Source organism: Grampus griseus, assembly GCF_964374135.1.
Source record: "Grampus griseus genome assembly, chromosome: 2".
In the NCBI taxonomy this organism is placed as follows: Eukaryota; Metazoa; Chordata; class Mammalia; order Artiodactyla; family Delphinidae; genus Grampus; species Grampus griseus.
This window is the reverse complement of record NC_139018.1, coordinates 138,998,768-139,022,817: the sequence shown is the minus strand read 5'-3', so window position 1 is coordinate 139,022,817 and position 24,050 is coordinate 138,998,768. Positions and strand designations below refer to the sequence as shown.

General features: G+C 52.9%; 2 protein-coding genes across 5 annotated transcripts in view; one reads left to right on the top strand and one right to left on the bottom strand.

The window, feature by feature from the left end:
- Window positions 1–1,110: 1,110 nt before the first annotated feature.
- POLG (DNA polymerase gamma, catalytic subunit) lies at window positions 1,111–18,964 on the top strand. 2 transcript variants are annotated; one of them, XM_082648171.1, is made up of 23 exons: window positions 1,111–1,259; window positions 2,038–2,820; window positions 5,704–5,899; window positions 6,821–6,985; window positions 7,078–7,224; window positions 7,374–7,453; window positions 8,274–8,456; window positions 8,561–8,715; window positions 8,881–9,007; window positions 9,953–10,189; window positions 11,134–11,254; window positions 11,462–11,548; window positions 11,859–11,966; window positions 12,616–12,776; window positions 13,500–13,553; window positions 13,644–13,761; window positions 14,196–14,331; window positions 14,433–14,679; window positions 16,017–16,139; window positions 16,270–16,438; window positions 16,566–16,774; window positions 17,735–17,895; window positions 18,470–18,964. In XM_082648171.1, exons 2-23 carry the CDS (start codon window positions 2,198–2,200, stop codon window positions 18,526–18,528), a joined length of 3,666 nt encoding a protein of 1,221 aa, XP_082504297.1. In that variant the 5' UTR covers window positions 1,111–1,259; window positions 2,038–2,197; the 3' UTR covers window positions 18,529–18,964. The 2 variants fall into 2 exon arrangements, with proteins under 2 accessions (XP_082504297.1, XP_082504298.1); XM_082648172.1 differs by lacking the exons at window positions 1,111–1,259; window positions 2,038–2,820; window positions 5,704–5,899; window positions 6,821–6,985; window positions 7,374–7,453 and having other exon boundaries at window positions 7,095–7,224.
- FANCI (FA complementation group I) overlaps window positions 18,809–24,050 on the bottom strand; it is a 76,297-nt gene continuing 71,055 nt past the window's right edge. For all 3 annotated transcript variants that reach the window (XM_082648168.1, XM_082648169.1, XM_082648170.1), the window contains 4 exons: window positions 22,251–22,325; window positions 20,222–20,317; window positions 19,864–19,968; window positions 18,809–18,895 (listed from right to left, as the gene is read on the bottom strand). In XM_082648168.1, coding sequence (XP_082504294.1) covers window positions 18,833–18,895; window positions 19,864–19,968; window positions 20,222–20,317; window positions 22,251–22,325 — 339 coding nt within the window. In that variant the 3' untranslated portion in view covers window positions 18,809–18,832. The remainder of the gene's footprint in view (window positions 18,896–19,863; window positions 19,969–20,221; window positions 20,318–22,250; window positions 22,326–24,050) is intronic.

The following is a 24,050-nucleotide window of genomic DNA, read 5'->3' as shown; positions in this document are numbered from 1 at the left end:
TTTCCCTGGGTATCCCCAAACCACACCCCTGAAAAATACCGAAGTCGGTTTTTCAAGTCAGTTCACGGTGTCCTGGCACACGCACGGCCTGGGAGGTGGGCGTCCACTTTTTGTGAGGCCTGAGTTTTGTCCCTAGTCAGCTGTGTGTCCTCAGGTCTGTTTCAAATCTCTCTGAGCCTTGCTTTCCTGGGTCTCCAGCATCCAACTCCCAGGCTCTCGTTATCCACGTGGGCCTTATTCTGCGGCGCTTTGCAGTTTATCAGAGGCACCTGGAGCAACAGGAGGTGGATGCAGAGATAGGAGCCCGCAAAGACTGGAAGGCAACCTCTGGTAGCTCCTCGGGCGCGGGGGAGCCGGACGCGCCGGGGCGAGGGCTTAATCTACCGGTGGCAGATTCGGGTTCAACGAAAGGCAGTATTTTTACCCATCAGAATTGCCCAGGATGAAGAGAGGGAGGGTGTTCCCCTCAAACGTGAATCTCTGTTATTCCCACTTATCAGTTGATTTAAAATCGGGGTTTCCGCGTAGGATGCCCCCCCCCACTCTACCAGCGTGGGGGTATGAGCCCGGAAGGTACATTTTAGAAAAATACCACTACTCCCGCCCCCAGGGCAAGTAAGGGAGCAATTTCAGTGGGTCATACTGGGTGTGGAGTGTGGGGTAGTTACTTCGGCAGATCTTGGTGTTCCCAGACTTCCACGTGAGGTGGTAATCGGCGACAGCGTTTCGTACTGTTTCGGTATTTAATTCCCAAGAAGGAATAAGGCAAAAATTGTAAATGACCCCTACGACCGCGGCAGGACTCGAACCTGCAATCTTCTGATCCGAAGTCAGACGCCTTATCCATTAGGCCACGCGGCCGCCTGACAGTTCATTCTCTTTAGACATCTGAAAAGTATTATTACCGCCCACCGGCTTGCCCAGGACGAATCCATCTGCTTCTTGAACAGGGGAGGTTGGACCTTGGTTCCCAGAGTTCTTCAGGGAAGGTCCACCCGGAAGTCCTTCCTCCCCACCCCGCGGGCGGACCGGTCCACTTTTGGCTCTCCTATTGGTCGCGCTGGGAGTCTCCCTCTTGCCTCTCGGGTAGCGGCGGGAGTGAGCGGGGCGCAGACGGGAAGTTGCGGCTGCCAGCGAGGCGGACTGCTTCGGTGCAGGCCACACGCCACCCCGAGGCTGCATAGGCCGCGCGGAGGGAGACGCCGCGTCGCCGGCCTGGGGTCGGGAGCCGCAGACCAGGAAGCACCGGGCGGACTGAGGTTTCCGGCGGGTTCGCCGTTGAGGGGAGGCCGGGTCCCTGAGCGGCGGCGCGGCCCCTCCCTCTCCAGTCAGGGAGCGAGGCCCTGAGCTGGGCGGAGGCTGGTCCCAGGGCGCACCGCGGCGCGGCCGCCGGGCTCAGGCTAGCGGTCGGGCGGGCGGGCGGCCGGGAGCGCGGGGGCCGCTGCCGACGCCCCCTGCAGGGCGCCCTCGGCCTGCTGGGCCCGGGCTCAGGCGTGGGTCGGGGCCCCGCGGGACGGCGGCCCACCTGACGGGTTCGAATCCGGGCGCTGTCTCCTAAAGGCGCTAGGCCCTCGGGCTGCGGCGGTTGCGATAAAGGCAGCCACCATTTGCCGAGGACTTGCCGAGGGCCGGGCCGCGCGGCGTGTTTGCCCTGTGTCACCCAAACAGCAGCCCTGTATGACAGGTAGAATCCGTAACCCCATTTTACAGAGTAGGAAATTGGGGCCTAAGGAGCTTGCCCAAGGTCACACGTCTCGTAAGAGCCAGAGCCAGCATTCAAACCCGCGTCCTCCTATTCAGAGTTTGCCCTCTTAACCACGTCTCTCACCTTCCCTGATGAACTTACGTGAACCTCAGTTTTCCTCAGGAGGGGTATTGCTATTTCCCAAGGTTGTTTGATGATTCACTGAGAAAATGTACCTAAAGGCGCCTGGCACACTGCCTGGGCCGCAGAAGATGCTTAAGGAATGATGGCTGTTAATATCACACATGTTACGTGTGTCATTAGTAACACTGTATATCATCTGTCTCCTTTAGGATTTGTGGGTGGAAGGCAGGCATGGTCAGAACCATTTCACTGACAGGAAAACAGAGACAGGACGTGTCTCTCTCCACGTCTCTCAGCCAGTAGAAGCTGCCAAGCTGGAGCCCAAAGCCAGGTGTGCTGACTCCCAGCGGGGGGCTCCCTGCACCAACCATGAGCCGCCTGCTCTGGAGGAAGGTGGCCGGCGCCACCGTCGGGCCAGGGCCGGTTCCAGCTCCGGGGCGTTGGGTCTCCAGCTCCGCCTCCGGCCCCGTCCCCAGCGACGGGCAGCCGCAGCCGCCGCCGTCGCCGCGGCCAGTGCCGTCCTCGGAGGGCGGGCAGCTGCGGCACAACCCATTGCACATCCAGATGCTCTCGAGAGGGCTTCACGAGCAAATCTTCGGGCACGGCGGGGAGATGCCCGGCGAGGCCGCGGTGCGCCGCAGCGTCGAGCACCTGCAGAAGCACGGGCTCTGGGGGCAGCCGGCCGCGCCCTTGCCCGACGTGGAGCTGCGCCTGCCGCCCCTCTACGGGGGCAGCCTGGACCAGCACTTCCGCCTCCTGGCCCAGAAGCAGAGCCTGCCCTACCTGGAGGCGGCCAACTTGTTATTGCAGGCCCAGCTGGCCCCCCGGCCCCCGAGCTGGGCCTGGGCGGAGGGCTGGACCCGGTACGGCCCCGCGGGGGAGGCCGAACCCGTGGCCATCCCCGAGGAGCGGGCCCTGGTGTTCGACGTGGAGGTCTGCTTGGCAGAGGGAACTTGCCCCACATTGGCGGTGGCCATATCCCCCTCGGCCTGGTGAGTACGGGCAGGGGTCAGGGGACTTGAGCACATGTGGGGGGCCCAGCTTAATGGTTTGGTGAGCTCCCACTATGTGTTTGGTGGGTGGATTTCCAGGGACTGTGGACTCGGTGAACTAAAACAAGCCTTGACCCCAGCATTTACAGACCTTACTTTCTGGTAGGAAGGTATGGGTAGTAAACAACACCCAAGCAAATGTCACGTGGTGATAGGGGCTGTGCAGAGTATCACGTGTGTTGAACTTGAGACTGACTGGGAGACCACTTGAGATCACCTTGATTTGGTGCCTTCCCACTTGCCCTAGTAGCTTCCTGAGAAGTTAGTCCAAGACATTTGAACAGTGTTTCCATTTGGGGATGTTATTGGTAATTTTGGGCAGGAGAAACCTACCTTTTGCGGGAATGGCCCAGGCAGTATAGGACACTCAGCATCCCCAGCTGCTCCCTTAAATGCCAGACCAAATCCTCGCCGCCCTGACCCATTTCAGTGTTTCCAAATACCCACTCCCCTCGGGAAACTGCCCCCACCCAACCCGTGACCACCCCCAGCTGAGAAACTGCTTCCTTCCCCCAGCCTTCCAAGCAGGCTTGCAGGCATTTTTGTCCCCAAAAGGTATATTCAATCTCTCTTTTCTTTTTAAATAACTTTCTAAGTGCTACCCAAGTTTCTTTTTCAAACAATGATGGCAGTACTTTTCTCCCCTTTTTTATTCTTCATTCCAGGATTAAAATACTATTTACAACCTTAATGCTTTCAGGCATGGCCAGCAAAAAAGTTGGCAGTTTCTTTATTCCTATTGGAAGCTACATCTTTGTAAAGAAAGCTGCGAAATGTTAAATATGCAGTTGAAAATGGTGAAAGCATGGCTAAATAGATAAGGTAGGCATTAACGGCTGAAAAGAGCAAAACTAGATGATTCCTCATTGATGTAGTTCCAGTTAAGATGAGAATCTCAGTGCTTACTGTGTAACTTGATGGTCAAAATAGAGGGAATGCTGTCCATCATTTGAGAAAGTAAAGTAGACTGTGGTGGCTGAAAGGAAATTAGGAAACCAGTGATAAGAAGGACTTGTTTTTTGATCTTTGGTCATTCTTGGCCAATTTCCCTGAAGTCCCCCTTTTCTTTTCCTCCTTCTTCCTCTCCTAATTTTTCATCTCTTTCTCTCCCTGTCCTTCCCATCCTCCTCTCATTCTCATTCCATTCTTGCCGGTGGTACTGGGGGCACTGTGCAGTTTGCCTGGCGGCAGAAGTCATTGCTGAGGACTGGACTCATGCTGGGGCCTTCCTTCTGGGAGCCTGACTATGGCGGGGGGTGGGAGGTGCCAGATGGGACCCTGACGGCAGTCCACTTTTAACCTGGGCACATCCCTGCCGCGTGGCTGTGTAACATCAGGTTCCTGAGCAGCCCGCAGTTTCCAGTGGGAGGGAAAAGCCTTGGATGGCCCAGAGGGCAGCTTCCCGAAGGCTGCTGGTAAGGGCTTTGGTCATCAGACCAGAGGGACATTACACAGGCTGTCAACACCGATCTAAGATTCACAGGAAAAGTGTAGTGTTAACGGCGTTGGTCCTGACTCATCTTAAATTTGCCAGAGGTGTTTGCATTTTGGCGTTCTTCTTTTTTTATCACAAATAAATTTAAAAAGATGGTTCTCACGTACAGCTGCAGACCCGGATCTTGACACCAGTCTGGCTTTTTATTGCAACTAAAGTCCCTGTCATCACCACAGCCTCAAATATTTGACATCCTTCAGCCTTTTCTTCTGTGTTGTGTTTGTTTGAGGGCTTTGACATGTTGAATTGAAAGGGGAGGAGGTTTCAACTTGAGTCCCTGAGCGTTTTCCCATCATTTGGAGTGTGAGTTAGATTTTACCAGGTTTAACACTAGGAACCTCTTTTTGCTGGTAACCCCTTCCCCCAAAGAAACTAGTTTTATGTTTGTTGTATCTGTTGCGGCAGATAACCCCTCCTCCCCGCCGTAAGGGAAACGGGCAGCTTGTTCGCAGCTGTGGTGGCCACACATGTGGCCTCGTCACTCACTTTGATGCTGAGTGGCCTTGACCCTTTGGTGTAATCTGCGGTTCACAAAAGGCTTTTGCTCAGCAGCCATTTCCCCACACTTAGTCTTGTGGATCTTGAGCAAACTCGAGCCTTTTCCTGAATCAGTGTCCGGCCCCCAGCAGGCAGCACTCATCCCCTGCCCCTCCCACCCCAACCCTAGCACATATTTCCTAGCACATGTGCATACATTTCCTCCATTCTGGCACTTTCCCTGGTCTCTCACTGAGGGTGGTTGTTCAGAGACACAGCACCTTCTACAAGGTGCGTGTTTCGCTCTTTGTCCTTCAGAATCTTTCCAGCCGTCAGATGATTCATCCTGTACACGTGTGCAGCATTTGTCTTTTTTTTTTTTTTGCCACTTTGAATTAAAAAAAAAAATTCCACTTTGGGTTTTATTATAATTGTCTCTCTTCTTTACTAGCACTTTGAACATTAGCCATTTTGTGCTTATCAACGTGAGGGGTTGATAACGGTCATTAAGACACCTCAGAGCCAAGCACAGACTTGGTGAGCCCTGGGCGTAACAAACACCTTGATGGCCCGGGCTGAGTGCCCATCTGGGACCCCCGGGACTGTAGCACTTAGCTCCCTTTCTCTCTGTGGAGATTGAAAAGTAAAGCTTTTGTAACTCCTCCGCACTCCCAACACATACCCGGGCAGCACCCCGCCCGACCTCTAGCTCTAGGAGCACCCCGTGGTCTCCCTTGTACCCCCAGCTGCTAGCGTAGGGCCTGGCATGTGGTGGTAGGTGTGCAGTGGGGATTGTGGGGTGGAACTTGAATGCCTCCGTGCTGAACCTGCCTGCCTCTCACCTCCCTCAGGTATTCCTGGTGCAGCCGGCGGCTGGTGGAAGAGCGTTACTCTTGGACCAGCCAGCTGTCGCCGGCTGACCTCATTCCCCTGGAGGTCCCTGCCAGTGCCGGCGGCCCCACCCAGCGAGACTGGCAGGAGCAGTTAGTGGTGGGGCACAACGTGTGCTTCGACCGGGCCCATATCAGGGAGCAGTACCTGATCCAGGTATGGTTCATGGGGCCAAATGTAGCCTCTGGCACCGGGTGGGCTAAGAGCCCTGCTCTCAGTGGCTAGGGAAGGCATTGCTTTTCCTGGCCAGTGCCTCCATCACCTTTGTAGAAGCTACAGGGCCTCCTGTTGACCAGCCCTGCCCGTGGTCCCTGTACCCAGCTGTTCTGTCCCTAGGGTCTGCCTGGCACAGGACCTGAGTTGTCAAAGGGTACTAATGGCCCTTATCTCTGTGCGGCATTTTAGAGCTTAGCGTGGGTCTTTGGAGGCTGTGGGCCCCACGGCCTGGGCTCCCATCCTGCCTTGGCCACTGGTGAGCAGCTCGAGCCTCTTAACATCCCTTTTACAACTAAGGAAACCGAGCCTCAGTTTCCTTATTTGTAAAAAGAGGGAGATGGCGGAAGCTACGTCATAGGATTGTTGAGAGGGTTTGAACAGTGCACACATCAAACACTCAGAACCATAGTTGTGGCAATTCTTAATTCTGTGAAAAGTGCCCTAGGAGAAAGGCAGGGCAGGTGAGAGTAGCCTTAGCCTCTAGCTGAGTGTGCTGAGGCTCAGACAGCCTTGTTGACTTGCCCAGGGCCACAGAGCTTCTGAGCGGCAGGGCTGGGGGCCGAGCCTGATAGCTTGGAAGGCCTCGTTTTGGCCACTCTGTTCCCAAGGTGCCCCTGGAGCTGTTGCTGGATGCTGGGAAGGCCTGTGTATTGGGATTCAACCAGGCCTGCGCTTTCAAGCGTGGCTAGGGTTTGAGAAGGCAGGCCCCTCACAGGTGGAGGGACAAGCGTGAGCAAGCATGAAGACACTCTTTAGCGCTGGGAGGCTGTGGGCTGGGAGGGGAGGCTGAGGTGGGGCTGGTGGGCTGAAGTGCCGAAGCAGGGGTAGGCTGGCCCCTCAGCTGCAGCCTCTCCTCCTCAGGGCTCCCACATGCGCTTCCTGGACACCATGAGCATGCACATGGCCATCTCAGGGCTAAGCAGCTTCCAGCGCAGTCTGTGGATGGCAGCCAAGCAGGGCAAGCGCAAGGCCCGGCACCCCACACAGCGAGGCCAGAAATCCCAGAGCAAAGCCAACGGCCCAGCGGTGAGAGCACACTGTGGGAGGCCCCCCTCCCCGGCCGGCCTGTCTGGCTTGAGACTGAGCTGATCTGCCGTGTCCCTTGCTCTGGCCTCCAGATCTCATCCTGGGACTGGCTGGACATCAGCAGTGTCAATAATCTGGCAGACGTGCACAGCCTCTACGTGGGGGGGCCTCGCTTAGAGAAGGAGCCCCGCGAGCTGTTTGTCAAGGGTAGCATGAAGGACATCCGTGAGAACTTCCAGGTATGGTGGTGGAGAGGGGCTCTGGGGACATGGGCTGTGGCAGACCCCTAGTGACCCTGGGGAGTGTAGCTGCCAGACCTGACCCTGAGAGGCCCGGTGGTGGTAGTGGGATGGCTGCCCACCCAGCGCCTTCCTGTCGCCTGTGCCAGGACCTGATGCAGTACTGTGCCCAGGACGTGTGGGCCACCTATGAGGTTTTCCAGCAGCAGCTACCGCTCTTCTTGGAGAGGTGAGGGAGAGCCCCTCTGGGAACCCATGGGGGTCAGTGGGTTCCTGGTACCCGGGCCCACCGTAACCAGGTGGTGCTGGGCCTTTCTCAGGCTGGAGGCCTTAGCCTTTCTGGGCTGAGAGCATGGAGCCACTCTGTCCAGTGGTGGCCACCTGGGCCTTGGACTCTGGGGTTTCTACAGAGGCCCTGGAGGGGGGCGCTGAGGCTGTGCTTGTTTCATGTGCGTGGCCCTGGTTTGCTAAGCACCGTCTCTGAACCCGGATCCTGACCCAAGGACTTCACATCCGTCTTGGTTATGTTTGCTAGTGAGTCAGATTTATGATGTGGTCAGAGTCATAAGCGTCAGCCAGACCTGGTTCTAATCTTAATTATCCTATCCAACTCATTTGACCTTGGGCAAGTTACTTGGTTTCCCTGAGCCTCAATGTTCTTATCTGTGAAACATACACAAATATACTTGACTACAGTTGTGAGGTTCTTGTATGATCTTTTGTGTGTGGGGGGTTGTAGCACAGTGCTTGGCACTTAGTCATTACTCAGCAAATGGCAGCCATTTTCATTTTTGTGATCTGTCATTCCCCCCATTACCCCTGAGGATGGGATGATATTATTCCCATTTTATAGATGAAGGAACTTAGGCTCAGAGAGATGAAGTGACTTAGCCAGGGTCTCATGGCTGGGAGACGGTAGAGCTGGGGTTTCAACCCTTGTCTCTCTGACGTGGGTGGTTTGGGTTGAGGATCGCCAGGCTGGCCCAGGGATTGGGCCAAAGCCTTGCCTCCTGTGGTCATTTATGGCAGCCCTGGTGTTTGTCCTCAAGGTGTCCCCACCCGGTGACTCTGGCTGGCATGTTGGAGATGGGTGTCTCCTACCTGCCCGTCAACCAGAACTGGGAGCGTTACCTGGCGGAGGCACAGAGCACCTACGAGGAGCTCCAGTGGGAGATGAAGAAGTCACTGATGGACCTGGCCAACGATGCCTGCCAGCTGCTCTCAGGAGAGAGGTAGCCAGGCCTTGGGTGGCTGGATCCCCCTGCAGGGGATGGGCAGGTGGGAGGGCTGGCCTTCGGCTTGGCCTTAGCCCTGCCCTGGTGGACTGGCTGTGCAGGTACAAAGAAGATCCCTGGCTCTGGGACCTAGAGTGGGACCTGCAGGAATTTAAGCAGAAGAAAGCAAAGAAGGTGAAGACGAAGGAGCCGGCCGCAGCCAGCAAGTTGCCTGTCGAGGGGCCCAAGGCTCCTGGGGATCCCAAGGATCAGGAAGGTGGGGAACATGGGCGGGAGGTGGAGCAGGGATGGACCCTGGGAAGGTCCTGACCGGGGTGTCCCTTGGAACGGGTTGCTCCGGCCTTCTGGACATGAGTAGGCTGGGCAGGCCTTTGTGAGAGACCCTCCTCTGGTCCTGATTGTCCTCCCCGACCCTGTGCAGACCCTGGCCCCCCCAGTGAGGAGGAGGAGTTTCAGCGAGATGTCATGGCCCGCGCCTGCTTGGAGCAGCTCAGGGGGACCACAGAGCTCCTGCCTAAGCGGCCCCAGCACCTTCCTGGGCACCCAGGGTAAGCCCTGTCTCCCTAACGTGTCCAGCGGCCATCCTTACCCCTCCCTCCACCCTGGGACACCTCTATTCTGGGCCCCAGCACAGGGGGTGGTGTGCATATGGGCCCTTACTAACCTGCTGCCATCTGTTCCTGCCGTCTTCCAGTCCTGCTCACTAGTTTGCTCTGACTCCTGGGTCACTGGACTTAAGCGGTACAAGTGCACTAAGCACCTGCTGTGTGCTGGGCCTCACAGTAGCCTCTGAGAGTACAAATAGGAACATAACTCCTTCTTTCTAGTAGCTTCTCCCTGGGAGGAGCCAGTTGTGCAGACCAACCAGCGCAGCTGGACTTTATATCCATGATGAGACAGAAGAGTCATCAGTGTTGAGGCAGTGCCTGACTCTGCTTGGGGAAATCAAGGAAGGCTTCCTTGGGGAGGTGACCCTTCATTCACACCCCATAGAGTGGCAGAGATGAGAAAATAGGGGCAGCCAGGGTGAACAGCAGAGTACCAACTTTATATTTGCCTGAGATGAGGCCGCCTTAAATTTTGTGCCCTGAGTGCCTCACTTGCCTCACCCTTGTGTTGGCTCCGGTGAACAGCACGTGACGGATGGAGCTCTGAAGGCTCTGGTGTGCCTCTAGAGCAGTGGTGGGAGGGCAGATCTACTTGCTCCCTGCATGAAATGGAGCTGGGGAAGGAGTCCAGCCCTAGGTTATGCCTGTGGGTCCTGACTTCTGAGTAGTACAGGGGGGCTGACATAGGATCTTTCCTTCTGGGATATTCGAATTATTCTAGGGGACTCCGTGGGGGTCCTGGCTGTATCCCAGAGGGAAGGGATGGTGACTGTAGGCCGAGGTCACCAGAAAGCCTTGGGGTCTTGGAGAGTGGGTGGGGCCCTTGCCGTCACACACTGTCCTCCCCCGACTACCATGACACTGCTCTCTTCTGGCGGGGCATAGGTGGTATCGGAAGCTCTGTCCCCGGCTAGATGACCCTGCGTGGACCCCAGGCCCCAGTCTCCTCAGTCTCCAGATGCGCGTCACACCTAAACTCATGGCGCTGACCTGGGACGGCTTCCCTCTGCACTACTCGGAGCGGCATGGCTGGGGATACCTGGTGCCCGGGCGGCGGGACAACCTGGCTAAGGTGCCACCAGGCAGCGGCCTAACGTCGGCTGGGGTGGCTTGCCCCTACACGTAAGGCTCTGGCTCAGGGAGGAAGGGGCTGGAGGCTAGGCACCCCTTCCCCTTGGCTAGAGAGACCAAACCCAGCTCAGGCTAGTGGAAAGAGCTCGGGTCTGAGAGTCTGGGTTCTAGTTCTTTGTTTGGTGGCTGCCTTTTGTGTCTGGACCTCAGAGCCCTGTGGGGCTGAGGGCGTGGTGCTTGGAGTGGGTGGGACTGAGGCCCTGCTCCTGGGCCCGGCAGCCCAGCTGCCCTCACAGGAGTGTGCAGAGGGAGGGCTGTTGGAAGTGACGGGGGATGAGCTTTGTCCCCCATTTTTGAGTGTAATTTATTGAGCACTGATTATATTCTGTGTTAATAAACGTTTTACAGTGCTTCCCTTGTTTGTTTCCCAGGCAGTCCCGTGGTTATCTTCATTTTAGAGTTGGCAAAACAAAGGCCCTAGGGAAGTCAGTTTCTTGTCTGAGCTCACAAACCCTTGAGCTTTTGACAGGCAGGTGTTGGGGAGAAGCCACAGCACTTGAAGTGGCCCAGAATTGAGAGTCCTGGCTCTGCGGGGCAGCCTGAACCACCCGTGGGGCCTTAGGACAGAGGGGCAGGGATCAGTCTGCCCCTTTGCAGCTGAAGGATGGATGAGCGGGCAGGAGCCAGCCTGGGGCAGGGCCCAGCCCTGACTTCCCACTGCTGGGCTCCCAGACCTTTTCCTGGGGAGGTGGCGGCTCTGGGGAGAAGCGCTTAGATTTGAGTCAGCCCAGGCCTCGAAACCCAGCCTGCCACCATTGTGCCGTCATTTTCAATTTGTCACTCCCTGTCTATGAACCAGGGGAAGTGCTGTCCACTTCCGCCCCAGAGCTGATTCTGAGGCTAAACGGAGGGAATCGCGGAAGGCCCCCAGCGAGCTGCCTGGCCCGGAGGGGGCACCCGGTAACCAGAGGCTGCTGCTGCTGTTCTCTGCGCAGAGCCATCGAGTCCCTGTACAGGAAGCACTGTCTTGAACAGGGGAAGCAGCAGCTGGAGCCGCAGGAGGCAGACCTGGCTGAGGAGTTCCTGCTCACCGACAGCAGCACCATGTGGCAGACGGTGAGGGCGGGCTCTGAGCCTGAGCTCTGGGGAGGGGGCTCTGTTCCCTCAAGGAAGGGGTGGCCTTTTGGGTGGAGGCGGGGTGCTGGATGCGCTCAGTTGTCCACCTCAGGCTGTCCTGGGCTGTCTGCGTGTTGCAGGGAGGGGTGGTGGATTTGGGCCAAGCCAGCCCTCTGCTTCACTTCCTTGGTACCTGGGCCCATCCAGGTGGAAGAAATGGGCTGCTTAGAAGTGGAGGCCGAGGCCAGGATGGAGAACTTGCGAGTGGCAGTTCCAGGTCAACCCCCAGCTCTGGTGAGCTGGGCACCTGCTCAGGGGTTGTCTGGGTGGGCGTTGGGTGGCAGGGCCCTCCTCTTGTGCCCAAGTAGCTCTTTCCCCCCAGAGAATTCCCAGGATCTTGGGGAGCTGGGAGATGGCTGCCCTGCCTTTGGGTGGCCCCATACTTGTTGGAGGCCAAGGAGGAAGCCTGAGACCTCATAGCCATCCTGTCATTTCCCAGCTTACCTGCTTGCCATTTCAGGCCCTTTTCCCACCCCCTACCCCATGGCCCTCGCTGAATGCAGGTGCTGGAGCAGGGCCTGATCTAGGTGTGTGGCCCCCACAGACTGCTGCTGGTGGCCCAAAAGCCAGCCAGCCAGCTTATCACCATGGCAACGGACCCTACAATGATGTGGATATCCCCGGCTGCTGGTTCTTCAAGCTGCCTCACAAGGTGTGTGTCCTGGTGTCCTCGCTGTGCTCAGGGTGCACAGTAGGCCTCCAGAGTGACTCAAACAGGGAGACTCCCTTTTTGCAGGAATGCTGGTAGTAGTGGCACAGAGTATGATCTCAGACAAATGTTGTCATCTCTCTGAGGCTTTGTCTTCCTTCTGAAAATTGGGTGGTGAGGGGCATGGTGGTGGAATTAAATGACACAGGGCATGTCAGGTGTCTGTGCCACATCTGGTACATGATAGGATCTGTTGACTGATGGCTGTTACTGTGAGGGGAGCTAGGGTGTGTGTGTGTGTGTGTGTGTGTGTGTGTGTGTGTGTGTGTGTGTGTGTGTGTGTGTGTGTGTGTGTGTGTGTGTGTGTGTGTGTGTGTGTGTGTGTGTGTGTGTGTGTGTGTGTGTGTGTGTGCGCGCGCGTGCGGGGAGCTAGGTGTGTGTGTGTGTGTGTGTGTGTGTGCGCGTGCGTGCGTGCGTGCGTGCGTGTGTGTGCGTGTGTGTGCGCGTGCGCTGCAGTCAGGAATTTGCCCCAGACCGCTCTGCTTGAGGTTGTGGGCTCAGTGCTGGGCAGAGCCCAGGCACACAGGGCATCAGTTCCCCAGCTAGGGGTCTGCCATGTGCCTCCAGCCCCTGCTTCCTTTGCTCTCTTCAGGATGGTAACAGCTGCAATGTGGGCAGCCCCTTTGCCAAAGACTTCCTGCCCAAGATGGAGGACGGCACCCTGCAGGCTGGCCCAGGAGGTGCCAGTGGGCCCCGTGCCTTGGAAATCAACAAAATGATTTCTTTTTGGAGGAATGCCCATAAACGTATCAGGTGGGTCACTGTGGGAGGGCAGAGACATGCTGTCTGTCCGTGCCTCTGGCTGGGTTACTGCAGTCTTGGGATCCCTTCCCCTGCCTTCCACCCAGGGGCCCCTGACAGCCTGTGCTGCAGTGGAGGGACAGCCTGGTCTAGAGGACTGGCTGCTTGTGGTCCTGGTGCCATGGGACCGTGGACAAGGCTCGTTCCCTCTCCAGCTGCAGTTTCCCTGTTATGTAAAAAGAGTGGTACTGTAGGACCTTCGCGGCCCCTCCCAGCTCTGTGGCCCCTTCCATGGAGGGCTAGTAGCCTGTAAGTTCTGTTGGGGGCTGGGAGTGGGTCCTGTAGGCTGGGAATGGCAAATGGGTCGAAGGCTAGTTCTGAGGGGTTTGTGGCTGCCAGCGGCACACTCTTGTGAGAAGCGTGCTGTGATGGGTTGGTAAAGTCTGCCCTGAGCCTGGAAAAGGCAGTGGTGGCAGGGCTGGTGCTGGGTGCCTCATGGATACTCCAGGACGGGGGCCGAAGCTGCCTCAGATGCCTAGCTAGTTCCCGGTGGCTTATGCTCCTAGTCGGTAGATGCTAGGCCCAACCTGAGTCAAGTCAGTGGGAAAAGGGTTGAGGCTGGGCAAGGAGGGGGCACAGCAACCCCCAAAGCTGGGCAAATGAGGGCCGTGTTGTGATGGGGGATGGAGTGTGTGCTCCCTATGGCTGTGCTGAGCAACCCGTCTGTCCCCATAGCTCCCAGATGGTGGTGTGGCTGCCCAGGTCAGCTCTGCCCCGTGCTGTGACCAGGTATGTCCTGGCAAGTGGTTGTGGGAACGGGAAAACGGGGGCGGGTCCTAGGACCCAAGCAAGCTGCTGAGCCTCATGTTCTCCCCCCAGGCACCCACACTATGATGAGGAAGGCCGCTATGGGGCCATCCTGCCCCAGGTTGTGACCGCTGGCACCATCACTCGACGGGCTGTAGAGCCCACATGGCTCACTGCCAGCAATGCCCGGGTATGTGTCCTCTGCACCTCTGGTCCTGCCCTTTCTCTCCTGTGTGTCTAGAAGCTGGGTTGCAGAGGGACTTTGCTGAGGAGCATGAAAAGGAACCTAAGATCTGGGTCAGGCAGGACTCAAGTTCAAATCTAGCTTCACAACTCATCCAGCTTTTCAGCAAATATGTTCTGGGCACCTGCTCCTGGCCGGACATTGACAAGGCATGCTAGGCACAGCTATTGTGGAGTCTAGATGGGGCTGGGTATAGAGCCAGGCACGGAGCAGGGATTCTTTACCTGGAACTGTGGAGTTTGGGGCACTGCTGGCTGGCATTCCTTAAAACCATCCCCTCAGGAAGGGCTCCAGCATTCTCCGTCTAGTCAGGCTCCAGGGATGGGTGGGAGGAGTCTACTGGGGTATCTAGGTCGGGGCTGACCTCACTCTTCCTGCAGCCTGACCGAGTAGGCAGTGAGTTGAAGGCCATGGTGCAGGCCCCGCCCGGCTACATCCTCGTGGGTGCTGATGTGGACTCACAGGAGCTGTGGATTGCAGCTGTGCTTGGAGACGCCCACTTTGCCGGCATGCATGGTGAGCAGGAGCCGGGGCCGGAGCAAAGCGGTGGCAGCCTGATGCCTCGCCAGGAGGATTATTTCTGAAGCCTGTTTTCTCACTCCTGCCTCGCCCCCCAGGCTGCACAGCCTTTGGGTGGATGACACTGCAGGGCAGAAAGAGCAGGGGCACCGATCTACACAGTAAGACAGCTGCCACAGTGGGCATCAGCCGTGAGCACGCCAAGGTCTTCAACTATGGCCGCATCTACGGGGCCGGGCAGCCTTTCGCTGAGCGCCTGCTAATGCAGTTCAACCACCGGCTCACGCGGCAGGAGGCAGCTGAGAAGGCCCGACAGATGTATGCGGTCACCAAGGGCCTCCGCAGGTGAGGGTGCCTCTCCCATCCACGTTACCCCAGGGCCTCAGGCTTGCTTTACTACCTTTACCGCCCCATTCTTTTCTACCTCTTCCCATTACGTGAGTCCTCACCTGGCCCCTCCTCCCAGACCCCTGTGACCTAGTTCTAGGGTGGTTTGTCCTTGGGTTGTGACATCTGCTTGCTTAATGCTCAGTTTTCCTCATAGAGTTAAAGCTGTGCTTTTGTTATGCTGTCAGAGCTCTGGTCATGCAGAGTGAACAGTAACGTGGGGTTGCAAACTCACGTGCCTACAGAGTGAGAGCAAGTGCAGCAGGCGGTTTAGTAGGACAAGTTGACAGGAGGGCCTATGGAAAACCAGAGACTTTAAACTGATTTTGACAGAGGAGAAAGCCTTCCCAGGCTTCAGTTTGCTTCCGCCTATAGTACCTATTGTTTGCTCAGGGCCTCAGCAGCCTCCTAGGAGGGTTCCTGAATCGAGTGTGAGGGAGGAGAGGTGCCTTTACAACTTGCGTGGGTATAACATACAGTGTCCACGTTTAATTAGCTGACCTCCTCATGGAAAGACTAAAAGTTAAGTGATAACAGTTCAGTAGTAACTGCATAAAGGCAGAAAAGGGGAGCCGAGTATTGTCCAGGGAGGTGAGAGGAGGACATGGGGTTGGGGGTGGCATGCGCCGTGGGCGTTGTGTGCTGGCGGAGGCAAGGCAGTGACGACAGAAGAGGTTGGGCCTTAGTTGTGGAAACCTTTGCTGGCCTCACAGAGGAGTCTGGACTGAGGGGTGGTGGGGAAACCCTGGTGCACTTTTGAGCAGGTGAGTGGCGTAGCTCTGGAGCCATCTGGAGACAAGCCTGGTGATGTCTGAAGTTGCATTGAAGCTGGGAGTCTGGGGCAGTGGGGACTGAGAAGGGTCAGTCGGGCCTGGCTGTAGGTTGTCTTCTGTCCTCTCCCTTTCAGGGAGTAGCCTGTTCTATCCCCTCTATGCGCACCGCACCCCCCCCCCCCAATGTGGGGTGATACAGTGCAGTGTTTAGGGCATTAGGACAATAATAACAGTAGTGGTTCTCGTGTTGGAATATGTCCTTTATTGGGCTACCCTCATGTAGTCCCCAGAATCCTGGGTTCCTGTCTAGGCTCTACCTCTTCCTGGCTGTGTGATCTTACAAAGTCACTTAGTATCTCTGAGCCTTTTCCCCCTCTGAAGTGGAGCTTGTAGGGGAAAGGCACGACCCCAGGGTGGTTGTGGAAGTGGAGAAGGGATTGAACACTCCTAGCCCAGGGTTTGGCATAGAAGAGGTGTTCCCGTGGGAATGACAGTTGTGACACTGCACCCCCCCCCCCCAAGGTATCGGCTGTCAGATGAGGGCGAGTGGCTGCTGAGGGAGTTGGACCTCCCTGTGGACAGGACCGAGGATGGCTGGGTTTCCCTGCAGGATCTACGCAAGATCCAGAGAGAAGCTTCTAGGAAGTGAGAACTGTCTGTGTGTTAAGGATGGAGGGCGGGTCTGGGCTGGCCTGGGGAAAGCTGGGATGCTTTGTTTTTAGCTCTAAGATGCTAAAAGACAAAGCTTGCCCTCTCTTTGTTCCTTGCCCCCCAGATCACAATGGAAGAAGTGGGAGGTGGTTGCTGAACGAGCCTGGATGGGGGGCACAGAGTCAGAAATGTTCAATAAGCTGGAGAGCATTGCGATGTCTGACACACCATGTACCCCGGTGCTGGGCTGCCGCATCACCCGAGCCCTGGAGCCCTCTGCTGTCCAGGGGGAGGTATCCTACTACCCTTGGAACATGGGGAGAGGGTCGCAGGGAGGGCAGGGTTCCTGTACTACCTCCTACTCTAGTGAACTGGTATGTGGTTTAACCCTTCTCGCCTGTGCCTACCTTCCCTCCCCAGTTTATGACCAGCCGTGTGAATTGGGTGGTGCAGAGCTCCGCTGTGGACTACTTACACCTCATGCTTGTGGCCATGAAGTGGCTGTTTGAGGAGTTTGCCATTGATGGGCGCTTCTGCATCAGCATCCACGATGAGGTTCGCTACCTGGTGCGGGAGGAGGACCGCTACCGCGCTGCCCTTGCCCTGCAGATCACCAACCTCTTGACCAGGTAGGCAAGGCCCGTGGCCTCTCTGGCATGACTATATACCAGCTATGTGGGGCTTGGACCAGGCTGAGCATGATCTGAATTTTCATCCCCCCAGAAATAAATGTTCCCACTTTTCTCTCTGATTTTTAAAACTTGTAGCAGTCTTAAAAAAGACTGGCCTCAACCTTTAGAAAAAATTTTTTGGGGGATTGAAAGTGTCATATACCAAGACTAGATCACTGAGGTGGTGAGAAGGTAGAAGCCAGGGCAGTTGTTCCAAAGAGTAGTTCTCAAATTGTGCTCCCCTCAGAACACACCTTTCTGTTTTGAAAATCAAAATGACAGAGGCTTTTCTCAACCCGTAGAAAACTGAGATATTTTCTTCCATTCGTAAATGTTAATTCTTAAGTGCCAGAAGTTTGTTATTCTGAATACTGACAGAAAACATTGTTAATGGGGAAACTCAAATGTGATTTTAAAAACGTATTTTTTTATATATTGAGTTGTGTTTTTTTGTAGTAAAATTCCTAGTTTATATGGTTACATTAATGATGTTACAGTTTCATGTTGATCTGCCCCAGAGCCAGTTTGGGAACCATGATCTATCCTGATTAATGGGTAAATAATGTTTTACAATACTCAACACTGTCTCCGCTGCCCTCTTAATCATCTCCTGGGGGGTTATGTTTAACAGAGCTAATGAAAGTCCTCGTATATTCAAATTCTGGCCCAATAATTGAAATTTTGACATCAATAAAGTATACCAAACTGGAAAAAAAAAGGTGTGTTTTGAGTCCATAATTGCAAGTGTCTCAGCGGGAGGTGTTCGGCTGCTGGATAGCGGGCAGTGCTGGCCCTTCAGCTTTCTTTGCTAAGTGAACAGAGCTGGCTCGGGGGAGGCTCTGCCTTACGGATACCAGGTCATCTCTCCTGGATTCACAGCAGGGACATGACTGTGAGAGGAGGTCGGGTCTCTTTCAGGTGCATGTTTGCCTACAAGCTGGGTCTGAATGACTTGCCCCAGTCAGTCGCCTTTTTCAGTACAGTCGATATCGACCAGTGCCTCAGGAAGGAAGTGACCATGGATTGTAAAACCCCTTCCAACCCAACTGGGATGGAAAGGAGATACGGGATTCCCGAGGGTGAGCACAACACCTTTGTTCCTCGTTACTCACTCGTAGGACGTTAGGCATAGAAAGTGGTCTTGGACAACACGAAGCTTGGGGCACCAGAGGATAAGAAGTCTACTTCTTGTGCTGTGTTCTGGGCTGTTTCAGTTTATAATGTGCCCTGGCTCCAAAGTGAGCATGATGCTCAAATCACAAAGGCATGTGTTTCTAGAAAGCTGTTCACAGTAAATGAAGGAATGTTTGAAACTCTGGTTTCTTCCATCTGTTCCCTTCCCTCTTCAACCACAACGGAAATGTTTGAAGATTTACTGTATAAAGTCAAAGTACATTCTTAAGTGAAAAAACTGTGCTTTGAGCGCCAAACAAGTAAATCAGAAAGCTTATTTTCTATGTGTCTAAGATAAACTTATTTTATACAAAAACGAAAACAGATCCTCCCCAAATGTAACATTACCATTCCTGGCAATTACTCTGAACCCTTCTGTACTTTTTGACCTTAACATTAATTAAGTTCCTTTTCTCACTTCTGACCTGTGAGTTAACAATTCTTGAGGAAGCATCCTAACCAATTTGCACTATTTTTCAGGTGAAGCACTGGATATTTACCAGATAATTGAACTCACCAAAGGCTCCCTGGAAAAATGAAGCCAGCCTGGACCATAGCTCTGTCTGGAGGCTCTGTATTTGCTCCCGTGGAGCTTCATCGGGGCAGTGCAGGCTCCTAAACTCAGGCTTTCAGCTGTGCTTTTTTTTGCAAAAGGGCTTGCCTAAGGGCAGCCATTTTTCAGTAGCAGGACCTGCCAAGAATGATTGCCTCTAACTGATGGTGCAATTAGTTCAGAACCAAGATGCCAACACTGGTGCAGGCTGTAGGACAAGGGGGCATTGTTGCTTGCTGGGTGAAAAGAAAGCAGAAGCCCCAAAGTTCACATTAACTCAGGCGTTTCATTTATTTTTTCCTTTTCTTCTTGGCTGGTTCTTTGTTCTGTCCCTCATGCTCTGATGCAGTGCCCTAGGGGAGAGAAGTAACGCTCTAAATGTGATAAGCCTGCTCGGAGGCAGTGGAAATAAAAACAAAGATCCTTTATCTTCTCATCAAAGCCTGTGTTAGTCATGCTTTCTCCCCTTTCCCACTCCTGGGAGGTAATTATGTTGGAGAAGGGAAGAGTTCTACAGTAGAGTAAGGTGGTGCTAACTTCTTTTTTTTGGGCTTTTGTTATACCTGGGGACATGCGTGGGACAAGATGACAGAGAAGGGGCATCAAGATGCTACATAACTCCCCTGAACGCAAATGCCTAATAGGCAAAGGGAGTGGATGGGGCCAGGTGCATTATGGCTTGGAGTGTGATAAACTGAAGAATGTAAGTTAAAAATTTTTGAGACGCTAGAAATCCAGGGTGTTTTATGTAAACTCCCAGTTTATGTTAGACAAACCGAGGTGATAGAAATTTTAGGCACTAGAGGTAAGGAAACATTGAGTTCTGCTTCAGAGATGCTATAGGGCTCACGGTGTGCTGCTGTAACTGGTTTGTTCCTCTCCCTTTTAGTCTTATCAGAGGGCAAAAGGAGGATAAGAAACTGGCATGACAACCTGAGCTGATCATAGAGTGGCCCTCCTTCGAATGAGGGCATGATAAAAGAGGAAGTAAACTGCTTTCTGAGCCAGAATGCTTGGGCTCGTGATTTTCCAATGGTTCAAAAGATCACAGGGGAAGACCCACAGAAAGGGGTCTTGTTTTCATCACCCCCTTTCTGGAAATGTCTACCCAAAATGTATACAAGCCTGGGCAACTGGGTATGGTTCCAAGTTTACAACCCCTCTCTTGAGGAGCCTGTTTCATCTTTGTCTGACCACCTTTTGGCCCGTTCTGTGGTGGTTGCTCCTCCACTAACCCGTGGCTGCCCCCAGACAGGCTGCTAACCCCAGTTAGAAAGGGTGGCTAGGGCTCGCTGCACTTCAGTCAGAAGCAGGCACTGACCTCTTCATCTTCATCCTCATCCTCTTGAAGAACCATGTCCAGGATGTTCCCTTTGATCTTGAAGTCTCGTGAGGTGCTGAGCTTTATGTGCTGCATCAGGTTCACCTGTGACAGGATTGTAAACATGGGCACATTTTCCTACCGATAGGTCCTGCCCAGGACAGCCTAAACTATCTCTGACAAACCCTTCAGTTCCTCTAGGAAGGCACACACCCACTTGAATCCATGAATGTTTGGATTCAGGCCATCAGAAACAGAAAAGAACTGCAGATTTTTCCCCCACTGCAGTTGTGTTGCTTCAGTTTGCCAGGTCCCTTCACAGGGTAAATGGGATTGGTAGAAAACAGAGTATGTTTACCTTGGACCTCTTAGAAAGGTGGATGAGAAATTTTTCATACTGTTCAATGGCAAAGATGAGATTAGGGATTGGCTTGGTTTCCCGAAGAGCTCTGGCCTACAGGGCAAAGAAGAGAAGACCTAAGTTTTGGGTTCAAGGTGTTTTTTTTTTTTACATAAATTTATTTTTGGCTGCGTTGGGTCTTTGTTGCTGCACACAGGCTTTGTCTAGTTGTGGCAAGCGGGGGCTACTCTTCGTTGTGGTGCGGGGGCTTCTCATTGTGGAGGCTACCCATTGTAGAGCATGGGCTCTAGGCGTGCGGGCTTCAGGAGTTGTAGCATGCAGGCTTCCGTAGTTGTGGCTCATGGGCTCTAGAGCACAGGCTCAGTAATTGTGGCACACGGGCTTAGTTGCTCCGCGGCATGTGGGATCTTCCCGGACCAGGGCTCAAACCCATGTCCACTGTGCTGGCAGGCGGATTCTTAACCACTGCGCCACCAGGGAAGTCCCTTCAAGGGTTCTTGAAGTCCTCTGAAGCTGTCTGTAGCAGAACTGCTCATGGCTTTGGAAGAAAGCTAGTCAGTCTTCCAATCAAATGCAGTTTTACTTATATACCAGTAATTAAGATTTTTTTAACAGTTCACTCTCAGCAAAGGACCTAAATGCTAGTGGAGATTGCAATGAATCCTCCTATTTATAATTCCTAAATATCTGTTATCTAGAAACTGGCTGAGGGATGGACCATTTGTAGATACTTGGTTGCCTGACTTGATATTCTTGTAACAATGAGCCCACTCTACACTACCTCTATTTCCTCTCTAGTCTACATATGAGTTTTCATTGCTGGTATTAATATATCTCTTTCCCCTCAACTTGAATTGTAACTTGTAGATCCTTCCATATGTTTCTTAAGTATATAGACATGTTTCTATATATATATTTTGAAACTACAAATGAGAACATTGTTTTCATCTTTTTTTTTCTTTTTAACATTATCTTGGGAGAGAATCCTATATCTGAACATTAGATTTGTATTTTTTTCATGTCTGCATAGTATTCTGCAGTATAAATGTACTATAAACCCATTTAGCCAGTCCTTTATTAGTGGGTATCTTAGTTTTCCCAGTATTTCACTTTTACTTTACAACATTGCTAGGACTATTCTGTACATAGGCCTTTACAATTTCTATATCCTAAAAATGCAATTGTTGTAGTAAAGAGTGTGTGTGTGTGTGAATGTATAGGTCTAAAATTGAGCAGTTATTGCCACACTGCCCCCGTGAGAGAGTACTGAATTCTCACCTTTGCCAGCAGTGCACTAGAGAACCCACTTCCCTGCACCCTCTCCAACTCTTTCACATCCTTTAGGGAGCACGTTTTGCACTCGCTAACTTTTCCTAAAACCAGTTCCTTCTCAATGGTTATCCTAAGCTATTTCTATTTTTAAAGAAAGAGCTCAAGATTTTCCGGTACTTCCTGAATAAAGTATATGTTTTTTGGTTCAGAGGGAAAAGATGTTCCATCTGAACATAAAGTCCATGAGCTGAGAAGGAGCCATACACAAACATTTCCCCCCCAGCTTTACTGAGATATAATTCACCCATTTACATTGTACAGTTCGGTGTGTTTTCGTGTATTCAGAGAGTTGTATAACCATCACCATAATCAATTTTAGAACATTTTCACCCCCGCCCCGAAATCCTACACCCATTTTAGCAGTCACCTTCCCAGTTTCTCCAACACCCCCCTTCCCCCCACTCCCCAGTTCTAGGCAACCACTAATCTGTCTTTTTAGATTTGCCTTTTCTGGACATTTCATATAAATGGACTCATATTATGTAGTCTTTTTCTGACTGGCTTCTTTCACTTAATATTTTCAAGGTTCATCAGTAACCACTTTTTTTTTTGGCCGTGCTGTGCGGCATGCGGGATCCCAGTTCCCTGACCAGGGATCAAACCCATGCCCCCTGCAGTGGAAGCTCAGATTCCTAACCACTGGACCGCCAGGGAAGTCCCAGCAACCACATCTTGATCACTGTCAGCAGCTTACCATGGCTGTGGGCCCAGCAGCGGTTTTCTCCTTTTTCTTTTCTCCTGTATGTTTTAGGCTCTTACTCTTCTTGTTCTAAAGAAATAGAAACAAATTCTGTCATTCCTGAAGATTGTTCTGTAGAGCTAGCAGGCTAGTGGTAAATTTCTAGTATGATGATTACAGTGGAGCATGGGGGAACTCTTAGGGGGACCAAGTCTGGGTGAAGAGATTATCCTGCAGCAGATGCCAGAAGGTGGGAAGCATTCTGGGATGCTTTATAATCCTCATTTTTCTATTTTTTGTTTGGAGGTTTACCATCTTGCTCTTGGATGCATCTAGCACATGGAAGTGAGGGCAGGACCAACCATTACTATAGCAGGGCAGCCAAGGGACTAGTGAGGCACAAAAAGACTGTCACGGTTAAGTAGGAATAGGTGTTTCCCAACTGGGAAGTTAGCTAAAAGGGTTGCATAAAGAAGAGGAAGCTGGAGAAGCTGTTCCCGGAGTGATGTATCTTACATGACAAGTGGTTACATGCTCCAGAAGGGTTTAAAGGTCATAGGAACACTTATTTCCCTATGTTGTACATAATTAGAGAATAAAGAGCTCCTGGAAAAAGGAAGAACCAATAAGAAAGGGAACCAAGAAGAACAGGATTCTGATAAGGCAGAAGAGAATTGAGACATGAGTCAGGAGAGACCACCCAAGTGTGAGGTACACAAACAGGAACCTTTTACCTGAAGGGGAGTTCTGTGCCCTCCAGGAATGGAACATTACCACGTTCCACGTGACAAGGAAAAAAATTAAAAACAGAGACCTGCAAATGGAGACAAATTATACTACTGGAGCTATATGAAAGGCAGGAGGCTTGGTCCACACGGCATGTTCTGGAAAATAAGAAAATGCAGGGATCCCAGAGATGCTGGTATGAAGAAACTTGCTTTTGGCCCTGGAAGGCAGGGTAGAGGGTGAAGACTTTTTAAGGGAGGGGCAGAGTATCAGCCATAGATAGAACTCATGTGGACCAAATGGGAAGTGAGCCATCTTCCTAAAAGTTGTACCCAACATGGCACCTTGTTGGAACTCCCTAAATCAACCCCATCTACTGCCCATTTCTGCTGATTCAGGTAGGACTAAAATTGTAGCTGGAAGAGAAGCAGCTTTTTTTTTTTTTAAGATGTTGGGGGTAGGAGTTTATTAATTATTTTTGCTGTGTTGGGTCTTCGTTTCTGTGCGAGGGCTATCTCTAGTTGTGGCAAGCGGGGGCCACTCTTCATCGCGGTGCACGGGCCTCTCACTATCAAGGCCTCTCTTGTTGCGGAGCACAGGCTCCAGACGCGCAGGCTCAGTAGTTGTGGCTCACGGGCCTAGTTGCTCCGTGGCATGTGGGATCTTCCCAGACCAGGGCTCGAATCTGTGTCCCTTGCATTAGCAGGCAGATTCTCAACCACTGTGCCACCAGGGAAGCCCAGAAGCATCTTTTAAAGGTATACAGTTCTGAGCAGGATGCTAAGGGTTTTGGAACAATGGCTTTCATTGCTTTCTTCCCACTGAGATCCAAGGCTATGAGAAAAAGAAAGGGGCTATAAGAGAATAAACAGCTCTCTGAAAGATGTGGCAAATGCAATCCAGATTTCTAGATAGAAGTTGGAGTTAGTGGAACCGTGTGGGCTCTTGCCCAAGGTCACTCATTAAGCACATCTCACAAAGAGAAAAATGCCTGTGGATCAGCTGACTTGTCAAGTAAGGCCTTAAGTCAAATATGAATCGAGAAGGGGGGAAATATCCAGGGAATACATAAACTGGTTTTTCTGTAAT